At 40.1% G+C, this 14,046-nt stretch overlaps 1 protein-coding gene across 1 annotated transcript in view; it reads right to left on the reverse strand.

Moving 5' to 3' along the window:
• The window catches only part of prex2 (phosphatidylinositol-3,4,5-trisphosphate-dependent Rac exchange factor 2), a 127,478-nt gene that overhangs the window by 35,166 nt on the left and 78,266 nt on the right, over window positions 1-14,046 (reverse strand). The window contains exons 24-30 of the mRNA XM_042510369.2: window positions 12,489-12,711; window positions 12,180-12,387; window positions 6,725-6,904; window positions 6,513-6,607; window positions 4,675-4,757; window positions 3,841-3,931; window positions 614-742 (exon numbers count right to left, since the gene is read on the reverse strand). Coding sequence (XP_042366303.1) covers window positions 614-742; window positions 3,841-3,931; window positions 4,675-4,757; window positions 6,513-6,607; window positions 6,725-6,904; window positions 12,180-12,387; window positions 12,489-12,711 — 1,009 coding nt within the window. The remainder of the gene's footprint in view (window positions 1-613; window positions 743-3,840; window positions 3,932-4,674; window positions 4,758-6,512; window positions 6,608-6,724; window positions 6,905-12,179; window positions 12,388-12,488; window positions 12,712-14,046) is intronic.

Genomic DNA, 14,046 nt, shown 5'->3' on the forward strand with positions numbered 1-14,046 from the left:
CTATGTGGCACCAATTTATATATCCCAGGATGGCTTTAGGTTTAAAGTTTACACTCAGCAGTTAGTGGTCTGGGACTGCCTGTACCCACACAACTATACCGGGGGCTATTACTGCATCCAATAAATATGATGAGGCGCACACTAGAATTGGTCCATTTAATGTACATTACCTCCCAAGCCGACTCACTTTTCCATTATAAATGCTATATGTGGCTGTGTGTGTACACAAGCTTCAGGGCAGTGTGTGTGTGTGTGTGTGTGTGCGTGTGCGTGTGCGTGTGCGCGTGTGTGTGTAAGAGGGCATTTTTCAACCTGGACCCTATTTTCCCATGATTTTGTGTTAAAGTGACTCATGGAAATAAACATTTTTGAAATTGGGTCAGTTTTGGGTGAGACCGCTGCAGACACCGCCAATTTACATTCAGTGAAAATGCTTCTTTTTGCCACTGACAGGCTCAGATTATTGTTGTAAGTGTCTGACAACATTATGGAGAGGACCCCTATAGAGACAGACATTGTCTTTTTGTTAAAGACTAAGATCCTTTCTTTACGCTTACATGCAGGTTTTATTATATCGTATTTTATATGATGTTTGAATCAGGTACACACTCACCCTCCACATATTTAGCGATGGTTTGTGTGAGGGTCTGAACGCTGCTGGGAAGGTTCCAGGGATCCTGCTTGACATGGAGACGCAGCTTTTTGGTGCAGTTAACCTTGGGCTCCATCTCCTGCTGAAACTCTGACAGAAACACACACACAGACAGAGGATTAGCACAGGGATAGCAGAAGTGTATGTGTAACTGTAAGGTACAATTTGCAGATGGAGGCAGTGGATTTATATAATAAGCTGCCTTTTGTCCATCTCTTTTATTATTAAAAAGTGAGGAAAGAGAGAAAAGATATTATTATTTAATGCTTCATTTGATTAATCTTCCTTAATCGTCTTCATCTTCAAAATATAATGCTTCTCTCTGTCTTATCTCGACTTTTCCCTTCCATCTTCAGCTCTCTTCCTCCCCGACTCTCAAGCTCTTCACAGATGTTTATTGCCTTCATAAAATTTCCGTTACTGTAATACTTAGAGATAGAGCACATCAAACCCTTCAGAAGTACAACACACATACATTATTCAGTAGATTGATTATTCAGTCAATAAAATATTGCCACAAAAGGGATAATAAAAAAACAGTTTCCAATAAATTATTACAATCTTTTTTCACTTCCTCTGAATCCATCTCCATCTTTTACTTTTCATCCTTGAGTCTCTTTACATTGGTCTCGTTCTCCTTCACTTCATTTCTCTGTAGGAAACGATAAAAATTATAGGTCAGACAGACCCAGAAACTTCCTGTCTTATGAGTATATCCCACAGACGACCAGTTTCAGACCGCCCACAGTCTAATCTTTCTCATCACTGCAGTGCAAAAGTCTTTCAATTTAATGCAGCTCCTGAAACTAGACAGAAAGGCCTGAAATAAAGTTTACTTTGGAGACGAAAGAAGAGATCTGTGGTAGAATGGTGGCTGTTTAACAGAAGGGGGTTGGAGTGTGTGTTTAAGTGTGTGTGTCTAAGGGCGATGGAGTGAGTGAGAGATCAGATGCAGGAATGCTCCACTTGTTAGATAATCCTATTTGCTCTGTTATCAACCGCACACATTACTGGAATGGAGATGGATCAGCTCTGATCAAGGCCTTCACGTCCCTCCTGAGGGCATTTATGCATACAAACACATACACACACATGCACACACAAAACATAAGCAGACCTATTTTCAGTTTGAGCGTATCTGCGCTGACTTGAAGACAGCCTAAGATGAGAGGGGGAGTGTGTGTGCCAATTGGGTCGGGGGGTTTGGAAGCATCACACATGAAAATATACAGAATAATCTACTCTCAGTGCTCGTTATTAAAGTCACATATAAGGACATTAAATAAGCACACTTTCTTTCATATCAGTGGTTATTCAAGTCATGCATTAAGGATGTCATGATCTGATCGAAAAAGGATCGGTATCGGGCCCGATCAGCTCATTTTTTAATTGATCAGGATCGGTTATTTTGGGCACGCTCCCGAAACCAATCCTTTGTTTACCTGTGCCGTCACAAAGGTGTCATAAATGGAGAGCAAGTTTTGCAGCAGATATTCAGGTTTTATTGTAATGCTGCTGCTCTAGTAAGTAGAAATTAATTTTTATGTTCATCTTAAGCTGCTTCATCACTTTAAGTGGAACTGAAATTTTTGTTGTTCGTTTTTAGTGAACTGTTTTTTCTATAATGCTGTAATGAGTGGAATTTTGGCAGATTTTGTCATAGTTGTGACTGTGAATGTTAAAGTTAAGCTATCATACTACTTTGAAGTGGAGGTGAAGTGGAACAGGATTTGAGAGCTGTTTCTAAAGACACATCTTCCCTTCTTTATTTTGGTGAAAAAAAAAAAAAAATGCTACATGAAGCGAAATCATGATAAAAGCTATATATACAAACCCTTAAGGAACATTCTGGATGCAGACATTCTTGCATTGCATTGCAGAACTATTGAAATGTCAGGCATAAACACTGGATTGATTTTTATAACTTTAAAGTATTTGAAGTGTGCATTGTGCAGCTGTATTATCCAGGTAAATACAAGTATCGGACTGGGACTCGGTATCAGCAGATACTCAATATAATGACTCAAATCGGGATCGGGGGCAAAAAAACAAAAAACAAAACTTGATCAAGACATCCCCATTATAGATAGTACAATACAGACAACCAGGATACAAAACATACAGTTATCATTTTTGAAAAGTCTTCACAATTGTTGCTTTTGAGCATAGTTTTCTTCTATCTAATCTTTAAAAAGGGCTGAGTCATCACAGATCATGAAGGGCACAGTAAACTAGTTTATATTTTCAGTGGGAAATGATAAGGATAAATTTAGGCCTTGCCAGTAACATTTCCTACATTTTCCTGTAAGTGATAACATGTAACAACAGACAGCTGTGGTTAAACACCAAGGCCAACATGAGGTTAGGTGGCAAATAAGCACACATTAAAAAACAAAATGATCAGATAACACAAGCACAAGAGCTGCTGCAGGGTCACATTTTCCATTGAGTATTAAGTAGCACTACAACAACCGTGAAGTGGAGATGAGTGTATAACTAAGTGGTGCTGTTTCAACACTATAAAGTGCTTCAGACTAAAGGGCATTGGGATAGCGGAAGAAGAAAAGAAAAAAATTGATGGGAGACTTTTTTTTTTTCAGGAGCTGGAATCCACCTACAATACTTTCCCCTTGTCTATACAATCACATCTGTGCACACACATTACACAACAGGAAGTTGCAGCCCCTATGCGCAGGCGGCTGCGACATTTTCAGCGTGTGCTCTGTTTTCTCTCAGTGTCAGTGCTGGTTGGGAGTTTCTCTTATATTATCTTTCTTCTCTCAGGCCCATTGTGCAGCCCAGCTAGACCCAGGAAGCAGAGCTGCACCATAGAAAACATTCCTCACAGGAAACACGTATATCTGCGGAGCCCGTAATAAAATGAAAAAAGATGGTAAATTTTTTTTTCTAAAAAGATGGTTAAAAAAATTAAATATTGAAAAAAAGAAAATTTGATGGTGGGAACAAAATCAAATTTTCTTTTTTTTCACCATCTATTTTTTTCCCTCCCCCATGTCCCTTTAGGGGCTCCATAGATATCTCTATAACAAAGAGTAAGATATTTTCCAAAGAAAAAAATGGGGTTTTTTGGTTCTTGCTCAATGGTTTGACTCCTGTATAAGGAGTTTGGGTAAAAGATTTTGCGAGATGAGCATTTCAGAGCCAGGAGCACATCACAGTCCCATTACCTTGTAATCCTCTTCCAGGTGTGAAGCACTTGGTCTGCTCAAACGCCCGAGCCACCACTGCTCCTCTCAGCATGCTGGTGATTGAGTCCACCTGAAGAAAGCACAAAGGTCAAGCTGGAGCACTTTACATGATACAGTTTCCCACTAAGACGCAATCAAATCAAACGTTTGTCCAGGGAAGCAAAAGCTGCTGCCCAAACATACCCAACACCTGCGTCTCCCGCTCGCTCGCTCTGTAACACTCACACACACAATCCCACAGAGCCCCAATGAATACAATTTGCTATGCAGTATGTAAACAAAGCTGGAGAAACGGCTCTACAATAAAACAAATGACAGGAAGCTGCAAAAGTGCAGAGACAGCAATAGCTTTTTTTTCTGCTTTTCCACTGCTGATGGAGACGTTCTCATAAAATGTCTCAGAGATGGTGTATGTATAATCAGATATGGTCAGCCTTTGCTTCAAAGGTTTTATTTAGGTCAACTTAAGCCTTTAACGATTTTCATTTCCTAAAGACAAGTCAAAAAAAAGTTTAGATAAATATTTTTCCTTTAAAAGTTGCATGAGATCAATTTTTTTTGGCTTTGAAAACTTCCATTTTCATTTCATCACAAAAAACAATTAGACAACAAGTCTAGAAAATTCTGGGATGGTGAAGAGGATCAATACAATAGAGTACTCCTTTCTGTTCCCTTGTCAAAAAGCCTATGGGATTTCTCCATTGGATTTTGGATTACTGCAGAAAATAAACTCTGTGGTAATTAAACATTTGATAGATATTTCCACTGACAGCTTACATCAATCACATCTGTACAGATGTTTAGCTGACCCACCTGGCTAAACAGATGCTCCAGAAAGCTGTGAAGTTTCTTCTGCTTGTCATGGGAAAGCCACACACTGGAGGGCATCTCATCTCCTGCAGAGGTGTGGTTACAACTTGTCAGCAGTAATCTATTACTCTACTATATTAAACATGTTTACTCTGTGTTGTCTTACTGCATCAGCACATCTATGATATCAAATCCAATATAATGTGTGTCTGTTTCTCAGCTTTTCAGCTAAAGAAAAGGAGACAATATCTGACATCCCATCTAGCTACAATGTGTGTGTTATGACGTGTGACAGAGACATCCTACGAGACAGAGGGGAAGGATATTTGACAGGATACACAGCTGTGTGAGATGTTAATGACAAACCCAGCTGAGATGTGTGGCCAAACGCCTGTCGTATCCAATTAGATTCAACTTCAGGCTTTTTTTTTTGCTCATGTCTTCTATAAGGTGTAATCATGCAGTTAGATTGTAATCGTGGCCTGTCACTTTTGCAACAGTGTGGTTGATTAGGGTTTTGATGCTCAGATGGGAACTTTGATTCTTATAGAGTATGGCCATATAGATGTTATACAGTGAATTAATCACAATAATGTCAATGCTACTCTGCATAATGAGTACTTTACTTTTAATGCTTTTATACTTTTACTTAAAGGGTACCTTTGAAATTTTTCAACCTTGACTTAATTTCCCATGTTTTTTGTGACTAATTGACCAATGAGAATTTTTTTTTTTTTTTAATTTAAATTGATCTAATATTGAGCGAGAGGCCCGAAGCTGGAAGCCATGAAACAAGCTGCAATGTATTCACTCAGCACAATCAAGCACCATCACTTTATGTCCACTTGAAGTCCTTGTTTTTGCCACTGATAAGCCTGGATTTTAATTCTGAGTGTCTCACATCATGATGGAAAGGACCGTTACAGAAATAAACCTCTTTGTTGAAAGGAAATATCCTTTTAGTTAAACAAGAAACAGCCTCAACGTCACTGTTGTCAGAGCCACAAGACTCCTTTTAAATAAACAGTAATTTTATCATCATAAACCACACTTCATTCAAAGTTGACAGAAACAAAATTAAACTTACAAAAATCCTCTTGGTTCATTTATTGATCTATTTCCTGTCACATCACTGTCTTCTCTCTTCCTTTTAATTTCATTTTTATAGACTGTGGCACCTGTTCTTGATTTGGGGTGGATTTTTTTTTTTAGTTGTGTGTGTTTATATTTTTGTCTTTTTCTTTTTGTTGTTGTTGATTAAAATTGTAAAGAATTAATTTAAAAAAGTCTTAGTTTCTCTTTCCATCATTCCAATAATCACCAGCTCTGATTTGATTGAAATAAACCTTTAATCAAACACAGTTAGACGTGAAAATATCCTGGCTCAAGATACACTAAAATGACTGTTTATTTAAATTGAGTCTGGTGTGTTAGGCAATAGCAATTCTGGTGTTATTTCCACTTAAACTAAAAGAATCTTACTCTTAATAATAATAATTTCCTTATTGTTGTCAGACACTTATTCTATCAATCTGACCCTGTCAGAGGAAAAATCAAGGACTTTTAGTGGACTTGAATTGACGGTGTGCACATGCCCGCATTGGTAACACTGCAGCCGGTATTACAGTTGCTCTTGCTCAATACTGGTTCAATTTAAAAAAATGCTGTTCCCATTACTCTCTTAGACACAAAAACATGGGAAAATAAGATCCAGGTTTAAAAATACAAGGGCTACCCTTTAAAACTGGAAGTTATATCATTTCTATGTGCAAAATTAGTTTGCTCCAGTGTGATGTGAGGTGGAGTGTAACGCTTGTGTGTACTGTGCTGCATTTCTGTACCTGAGTCCAGCTCATCACTGTGAACGTAGGAGCTACAGTGGCTGCTGCAGATACTGGTGAAGGAGGCAATGGAGTTTCTGTTGCTGTTACAGTCACTGAAAGGAAACAGGGAGATAAACATTGATAAGAAAATTCACTTTATTACTGTAGCTTATTGCATATGTATCCGTTTATCTGAGTTATACTGCAGTACAGTTTCACTTCATTTTTACCTGTAGGAGTCTCTGTTGCTGATTGTGTCGTGTCCGGAGTCCTCCTGCTCGTCCCCTGCCACGTTAAAACACACTTTCTTCCCATTCCGCTCCCCTTTTTCCCCCTCACTCTCTGCCGATATGTAGCTCTCTGGGGTCCTCGCTTCTGACGCTGGAGGGTGGGTGATGGAGGATAAGAGGCTGATGGAGTGAAAGAAAAGCAGGAAGGAGAAAACGGTGCAAGGAAGGAGAGGAGGGATTACTTATAACAGCTATGACATTTGAGACAGCAGGATAGAAACAGCTTCTTTGATCACACTAATGCTACACAGGAAGCTCTTACATGTGTCCACTAAAACATAGTGAACTGTAAATACAGCATGTACAGTATGTGTGTACAGTATGTGTGTACTGTACATGTGCGTGGGCTCCAACAGCTGACTGAGTGCGCCAAACAAAACCCCAACCTGTTTGCCTTCCGCACAACAGCTTCAGATGCTCAGGGATCCACATCGTATTAATAGGTTCAAACGTGTAGCAGGGTACAGCTGTGTCAACAAGCTTCAGCAACAAGCACGGCACAGATCAGCTCCCTGCTCACTGTTACAGCCTGTGTTCTATCAGGCGGCTATCAGAAGAGCAGGAAGAGGCCGACTGGGATATTTTCACAGTTGCAGCAACACATGTTGGCATTTAAAGCCATATTCCAATAAATGCTAGGCTTGGAGTTTTTTTTTGTTGATCTCTCCCCACGCACACACTCTGACACGCAAGCAATGTCTGTTTACCTTTTAGCCTCATTTTAATTTGTGTCCGCTTACATTTTCCATTGTGTCAGAACATCGGCCTTAAGGACATTTCAACAAGGAGGCAGTGGGGGAGGGGGGTGGCAGCTTCAGGCCACGCAGAGCTCCGTGAAATAAACAACCTGTCTCCCTTGTGCTACCCAAATGCATCTCAGATTTTTATGCCTCCGTATGATTTTAAACACCTCTCCTCTCTCCTCATTCCTCTCTGTCCATTGACCCCCTTTCTACCCATTCACTAGGCCACAGAGATGCCCTCATTATGGTCCACTCCAGGAGCCACCACAATGCCCCTATGCAGCAGAGTGGCATTCCATCGCCATGGAGAAGCTCTCCAGGCTCTGTGATTGGCTATTGGTTAATAAAGAAGCAAACCTTTGGGACGCAAACTATCAGAGGGAGCAGAGCAGAATAACAATGACTGGATCAGAGAGTGGGCTTTAACACAGAGAGAAAATGGGGGTGGAACAGAAAGAGTAGGCCAAAGTACACCACTGCTTATCGCGAGCAATCAGAGAGATCTCTTTATGTCTCACAGGAAGCTCTTTAACCCACTTGGACACATTAAACTATTAGATATCAATCACGTTCCTCACATCTGTAGGTGGATCTGCATTACAAAGCTCCACGTCAGGCTGTTTCTTGATGGCCCTATAGCTTTCTATTCACAGTTCATATGGCATATAGCTTGTTAGATTTCAGACTTTCTAGAACTCTTTTAAACCTCTCAAAACTAAATACAACTAATCTATAATAACAACAATTGCACAATAACTTATACCCTTTTTCCACCCAAATTAGCAAGTGAACACAAGTTTTTCAAACATGAGTAAACATGCTAAAAATGGGCTATATACTGCTTTTCCATTGCCAATAAGAGCAGAGCTGTGTACACAGCTCTGCAATAGACAAGCATGCCTTCCTGTGTGTGGGGGTTTTGTTTTGTTTTGGGGTTTTTTATGTGTCGCATGCAGTGTCACCAGAAGGCCAGAGAACAGGTACACAATAGCAGGAACAGATGTCTGTGAAAACTTTACAGTGGCTACTTCTTTTAATATATCTCTAGTTATTCAGTCTTTCTTTCAAATTTGGTGCAGACTAATTTGGATTGATATTTCAGCTCTGCATAGGAGAAGACGGACAGTAATTAGTGGTGGCACGTCATTGCATCTCATCAGTTAGAGAGCTGAAATTAGCACTTTCTCCCGAGTGTTGTCTTTCCATCAATGCTAATTAAAGCCAGAGGTGATATATAGCTGTGACTACCGCAGTCATTTGACCCAGGTGTGAATGCAGATTGTACACTTCCCCATTAAATTAAAAAGCCAGATGTTAGCAGGTGTTATCAGGGTTTTTTGGTGCAGTAGAAATGAGGCTATAATGAGGGAGAAATTCCATGAGTGATTTAAAAGACAATAAATGTCACCAATTATTCTGAGAGTCATAAAATTCAACTTCATATCTTAGCATTTTCAAGATTTTTGAAAAATTTATTTCAGAAATAAATACCAATTAAAGCGATATTTTTTTAGATCAATTCAATTCTTTTTAAGACTTTTGCGAGGATCAGCCAGAACCCTGTCTATTATTGATCCGTAGAAATAGAAAATGTGTGAAAATAGAGGAGAAAAGTGGGTGTTTGATACAGGAAAGAAGGAGGTACTAATGTAATGCACGTCACAGGGCACGTCCTCAAACAGCTGCGACCCCTTGTCTGTGGCCCCACGAGACAAAGGTTAACAGGTCGCTTCCTCAAAATGGATTCCTCTACAATCAGCCAAGAAATTATGTAACATCATTCTATGTCCAGTTGTTTTCTTTTCTTAAATTACTTGAGGATATTTCAAATCTCTGACCAATGTGTCTTAAAATTCCTCTCTTGACTTTGGGCTGGGAAGAAGGTGGGATGTTTTGTTTAACATCACAAGAGAGCTCTCATAAATATGGCCACTTCAGTTCATTATTATGTCATTATGAAGTTGTGCTGTCAAAGTTAGTTCAGGAAGAGAAAAAAGACACAGGGAGTGAAGAATGGCTGTGTCTATGTGTGCAGACGGGTGTGTGGAAACGAAGATATAGAGGAAATGAAACAGAAATAAAGGAGAGCTGGGGGAGAAATGGAAGGGTGTGTGTGAACAAAACAAGTAGCTGTGACCCTAGGCTACTAGGCGATCAGGTTAATATGCAAACTAACCTAATGAAGCGCTCAGGAGGGTTGAACACACCCACAGAGGTCACAGCAAATCTTCGAGACTGCAGCTACTGGCAACACAACCCATTATTAGTTCCACTCCTGTGAAACACTCACGCCCGCCCCCACAGCCCACTCTTAACAAGCTCCTGAAGTGTGCATGTGTGTGTGTGCGGCTGCATGTTTAAACAGATAGCGGATGGTAAAGGTCATTATCCCCTCACCAGCCGCGTCTCGGACCATTTGAATGCACGTGGAAACAACTCTACTAATTGGCACTGACAGGAGCATGACAAAATTTGTCCAGACTCAGTCATTAAGAGCCCTGCTGTGGACGCGACTCATTATTACCGCGGCTAGGTGACAGCTCCGCTCCATCTAGCGACTTTTAATGTCATTCTTCGAATACTGCCGCCTTGGCTGAGGAGACTTCTAATGACTAAATCAATCTAATGATCATCTAAAGATTCATAACACATAAGTCAGCTGTCCTACAATAATTACCAACTACTGCAGGGGGAAATCTGGAAGTTTCCTTTACAAGACTTTTTAGTTAGACAGAAGTCACATGAGCATTTTAGAGGGATGTATGTGTGTTTATGTTTTTCTGTGTACAATGCATACATGTATCAGTGGTCTATTGTTGGTGAATGGTATTTCCAGAGGGCACCTGGCTTAATGTCACACCCTTTTGGTCACTGAGATTGTATTTCCTGTTTGGGGGTGGGGGAAGCAGAGCTGCAGCAGTGTTTCCCATTTCCTTTCTGTAGCCTCATGTGTTTCCAAACAATGAACCCAGCGACCGTGCTGAATACAGAGTGGCCAGCCAGGAAACACTGATCTCACACACACGCAGCGTATCAGGTTTAAAATCCTGAACAACATGAAGCATGGGCATACCTGTGTGCGCAACTTGTGCAGACATATGGTCGTGAAAACCCCCAAACTGACTTGATGTTTCTGTTTTCCCCTTCCTTTTGTTTCTCTCTCACACACATGCACACACACACAGGTGCCAGAGTAATGACCAAAATGTATGCCCGCCAAGTGCCAGATGCATGCAGCGCATTGACCAAGCCGGCTGCTGAAGTTACAGCGTGTTATATGAGGCAATCTGGCTTCAGAGGACACTTCAAATCAAGTGGAATAGAATCAGTGGGAGGGTATCTTTTTCCATCATAAACAAAAAGTGATTTGAGGAGTTTCAATCACTTTCGCCCTTTGTTTTGTGGGACATACGTTAAAATCGAATTGTGTCAAACTTAAGCCCATTTCAAGGGGACCTACTGTCCTTTTCCTTTTTTTCTCTCATATGCATATAATGTTACAGTGCTGGATATTCATATTTTAAGTGGCCTTAGTTTTAAATAATGAGTTTAACAGATGTACAAGCAATCCCTATGAGCAAAAACCTAATGCTTCAGACCATTCTGAATACTCATTTTTCTACTTTTGAGAAAAGCCAACGCCAGCTTATTACAGATTTTTTTATATGGTCATCTGCTTCAGGCACACTACTGCTAGTGTTTACATTATGTAACATACACTGCTACATGCTAACATCAAGGAAACATAGAGTCTTGGTTGCTGATTTAATTTCTCCCTGAATTCTGAGCATATTCCTGCTAGAACAGGTTGTGAAGATTTGGGTTTAGAAGCTTTTATTGGATTTTTTTTTTACAGTAGTAAGGGACACTATACTCTATTATAGTCATTCCTTAGCTGCAAGTTCACTCCTACATGTAGCTACATGCTTACATCAGGGAAACCTTTAATCTTTATTGCTTATGTTGTTAATTTTTATTGAATTTCATATTGCTATAGGAACATGTCCACTTATGGTTTAGAAGCTTTTATGGGTGATTTTTATGTAAGAAAGTGCTGCTGAAAAATAAGTAAGCGTGAATATAACAGAAAATAAACGGTGGCATATTAATATAATCAGATTCTTTACCTGTCCAACACACAACCATGTTGCAGAGGATGTGGGACAGTAAATGTGGATCATAGCCATGTATTTCTGCTTTGTCCTGAAATTGTACAGTTTTAGAAAAATGTTCATATGGTTATTATCAAATCCTGACCTATGATATACCTACCTCTGTTTTTGGTAATATTACAGGGGGTAAAGCGTTTAAAGAAGACAGATATATACTGACATTCCTCTTGGCAGCTTGCAAAAAGACCATTACTGAGAGATGGTGCAAGGCTGAACCACCAACATAAGATGAACAGCTGACAATTGTGAATGAAATATATTATATGGAACTGTTAACTCACTGGATAAGAGCTCAAGAAGAGCGGTGTCAAGAGAAATGAGAGAAATGGACAATGTTTACATGTCAACGACAAGATAAGAAACTGAATCACTGATGTCTTAGGGACACATATTTTATGATGAGAAATGGCAATCTGGCTCTTCTCTACGTTAAGGAACAGATGTTGTATATGCTGTAAGTCTGTAAATATAGGCACTCACTCATGAATATGGGCACCGTGCGTCTCCATCTCCTTGACAACCATAGTGAGCTTGTAAAGGAGCTTCTGGTACGCATCCAGTGTGAGCAGGTCTTCCTCTCTGAGCAGGAATCGAAGGCCGTGACCCTCTGTCCTTCCAAGGCTGTGACCCGATGGTGCGGCCATGGTAGTGATCGTATGCTGGACGTTAACCATGGGGTTTATCTTTCCTGCAGAGACACAAACATGCCAGGAAAAAAAAGGGATAATTACCGATTTGAAATCAGATTTAGATGAATATGCATCCACTGTGCAGGTGTTCCTGACTCACCCTGCTCAGCACTACTGCGTCCTCCCTTCTCCAGCGTGTTCTTTCTGTTGTCCAGTTGCACACCAAAGGCGCTACCCAGAGAGGTGGTGGTCTTCGGGTAGGACACCTCCATCACATTGATATGACAGTTTGTAGGGCAAAAGTCGCTGCTATGGAGGGGGGACACCTTGGCTTTAGCCTGCTTAAAGGTGGGCCACGCTCTGTTCTTCAGTACCCGGGCAAACTGTGGAGAAAAGAGATGCATGTGGTTTAGAGATAACAAATGTTTTCTTTAATATGGCTGCAAAAGTGAAAAGAGAATTTGACAGAAATATGAGTAGAAATCTTGAATTTTAATGGCACTTACTGCAGAAAATGCCATCCGATAATACTATTGGCTGACAGATTTGTAATCAATAGTAATCAGAGGTTGGGAACAGGAATTGAGAAGACATTTTTAGAAGAGCCAGGCTTCAAAGCATTATTTAGCTGATGTGTTACCTCAGAAAAAAAAGGCTCCATGTGAAACACATTAGAGAATAACTGTCAACCTAACGTACTGTTTTGTTTTACATATATGACAGCTGGCAGTAGAAGAAAAGCATAAACACCCATTACTGTACATATCCTACATTCCTGCTTTTTATGTGGCAGCTCAAATATTGAACCGAAATCAAAGATCCAAGACAGACACAGAACAGTCATCACTCACATAAATGAGGAACTCCAGACTATGACATGACAGGTAATCATTTCAACTGATAGGAATTGATTAAACTATCATATGGCACTTATCATCATGTTGTAAGAATATATGATGAAACTATTTTATTATCTGTGATTTGATTTGTAACTTCAACAACATCCAGAATGTAAGTTTTGAATTTGCTGCAGAGGAACTGTTTATTTTCATCACAGTAATATCAAACATACTTTCCGCTGAAAATTATGTTGCTTCAAATAAAGTAAATATTCTTTTTAGATAAGCACATGCATCACGTCATGTAATATATAAGTTCTGCAGGATCTCTAACTCAACCCAACCCTGCTGTGCAAAAAAACTTCCTGAACGTGCCATGAGATAGTATCTTCATGTAAAAACACAACACACAGGGAGCCCCAAGGACTGCTTGGGTCTGAAACAGAATATCACAAACACATTTTTTCTCTGCAACATTTGGTTGCACTTTCCTTGAACCCTCAATCACAGGGCCTGTGTCCTGTCTTGGATGTTACACAGCAGATGGTATAAGCCGCCGCATCGCTTTTTAGCAACTTGCGCTGTCAAGCAACATAAGCATAACATAATGTAAATGTCAGCGAAAGGAACTTAAACCAAACACGTCTTCCTGGTTATCTCAGAAAGCTGGAGTATGAAGCTCCTGCTTAAAGTAAGATGATGTGCTCCAGATGGGCCTCAAGCTGACCCTCTCTTGAGACTAAAGAGTCTCACCACATCTCCTGTCCGCCTCTACAGCTTTGTTGACTCATATTTTCCTCAGGTTAACATCTCTCCTTATATCACTTGCTATTCTATTTTTCTGTGTCTTTATAGACTCTTTCATCCATCCTCACTCTC

Source organism: Plectropomus leopardus, chromosome 21 (assembly GCF_026936395.1).
Source record: "Plectropomus leopardus strain MGB_pleo_1.0 chromosome 21, ASM2693639v1, whole genome shotgun sequence".
NCBI lineage: Eukaryota > Metazoa > Chordata > Actinopteri > Perciformes > Serranidae > Plectropomus > Plectropomus leopardus.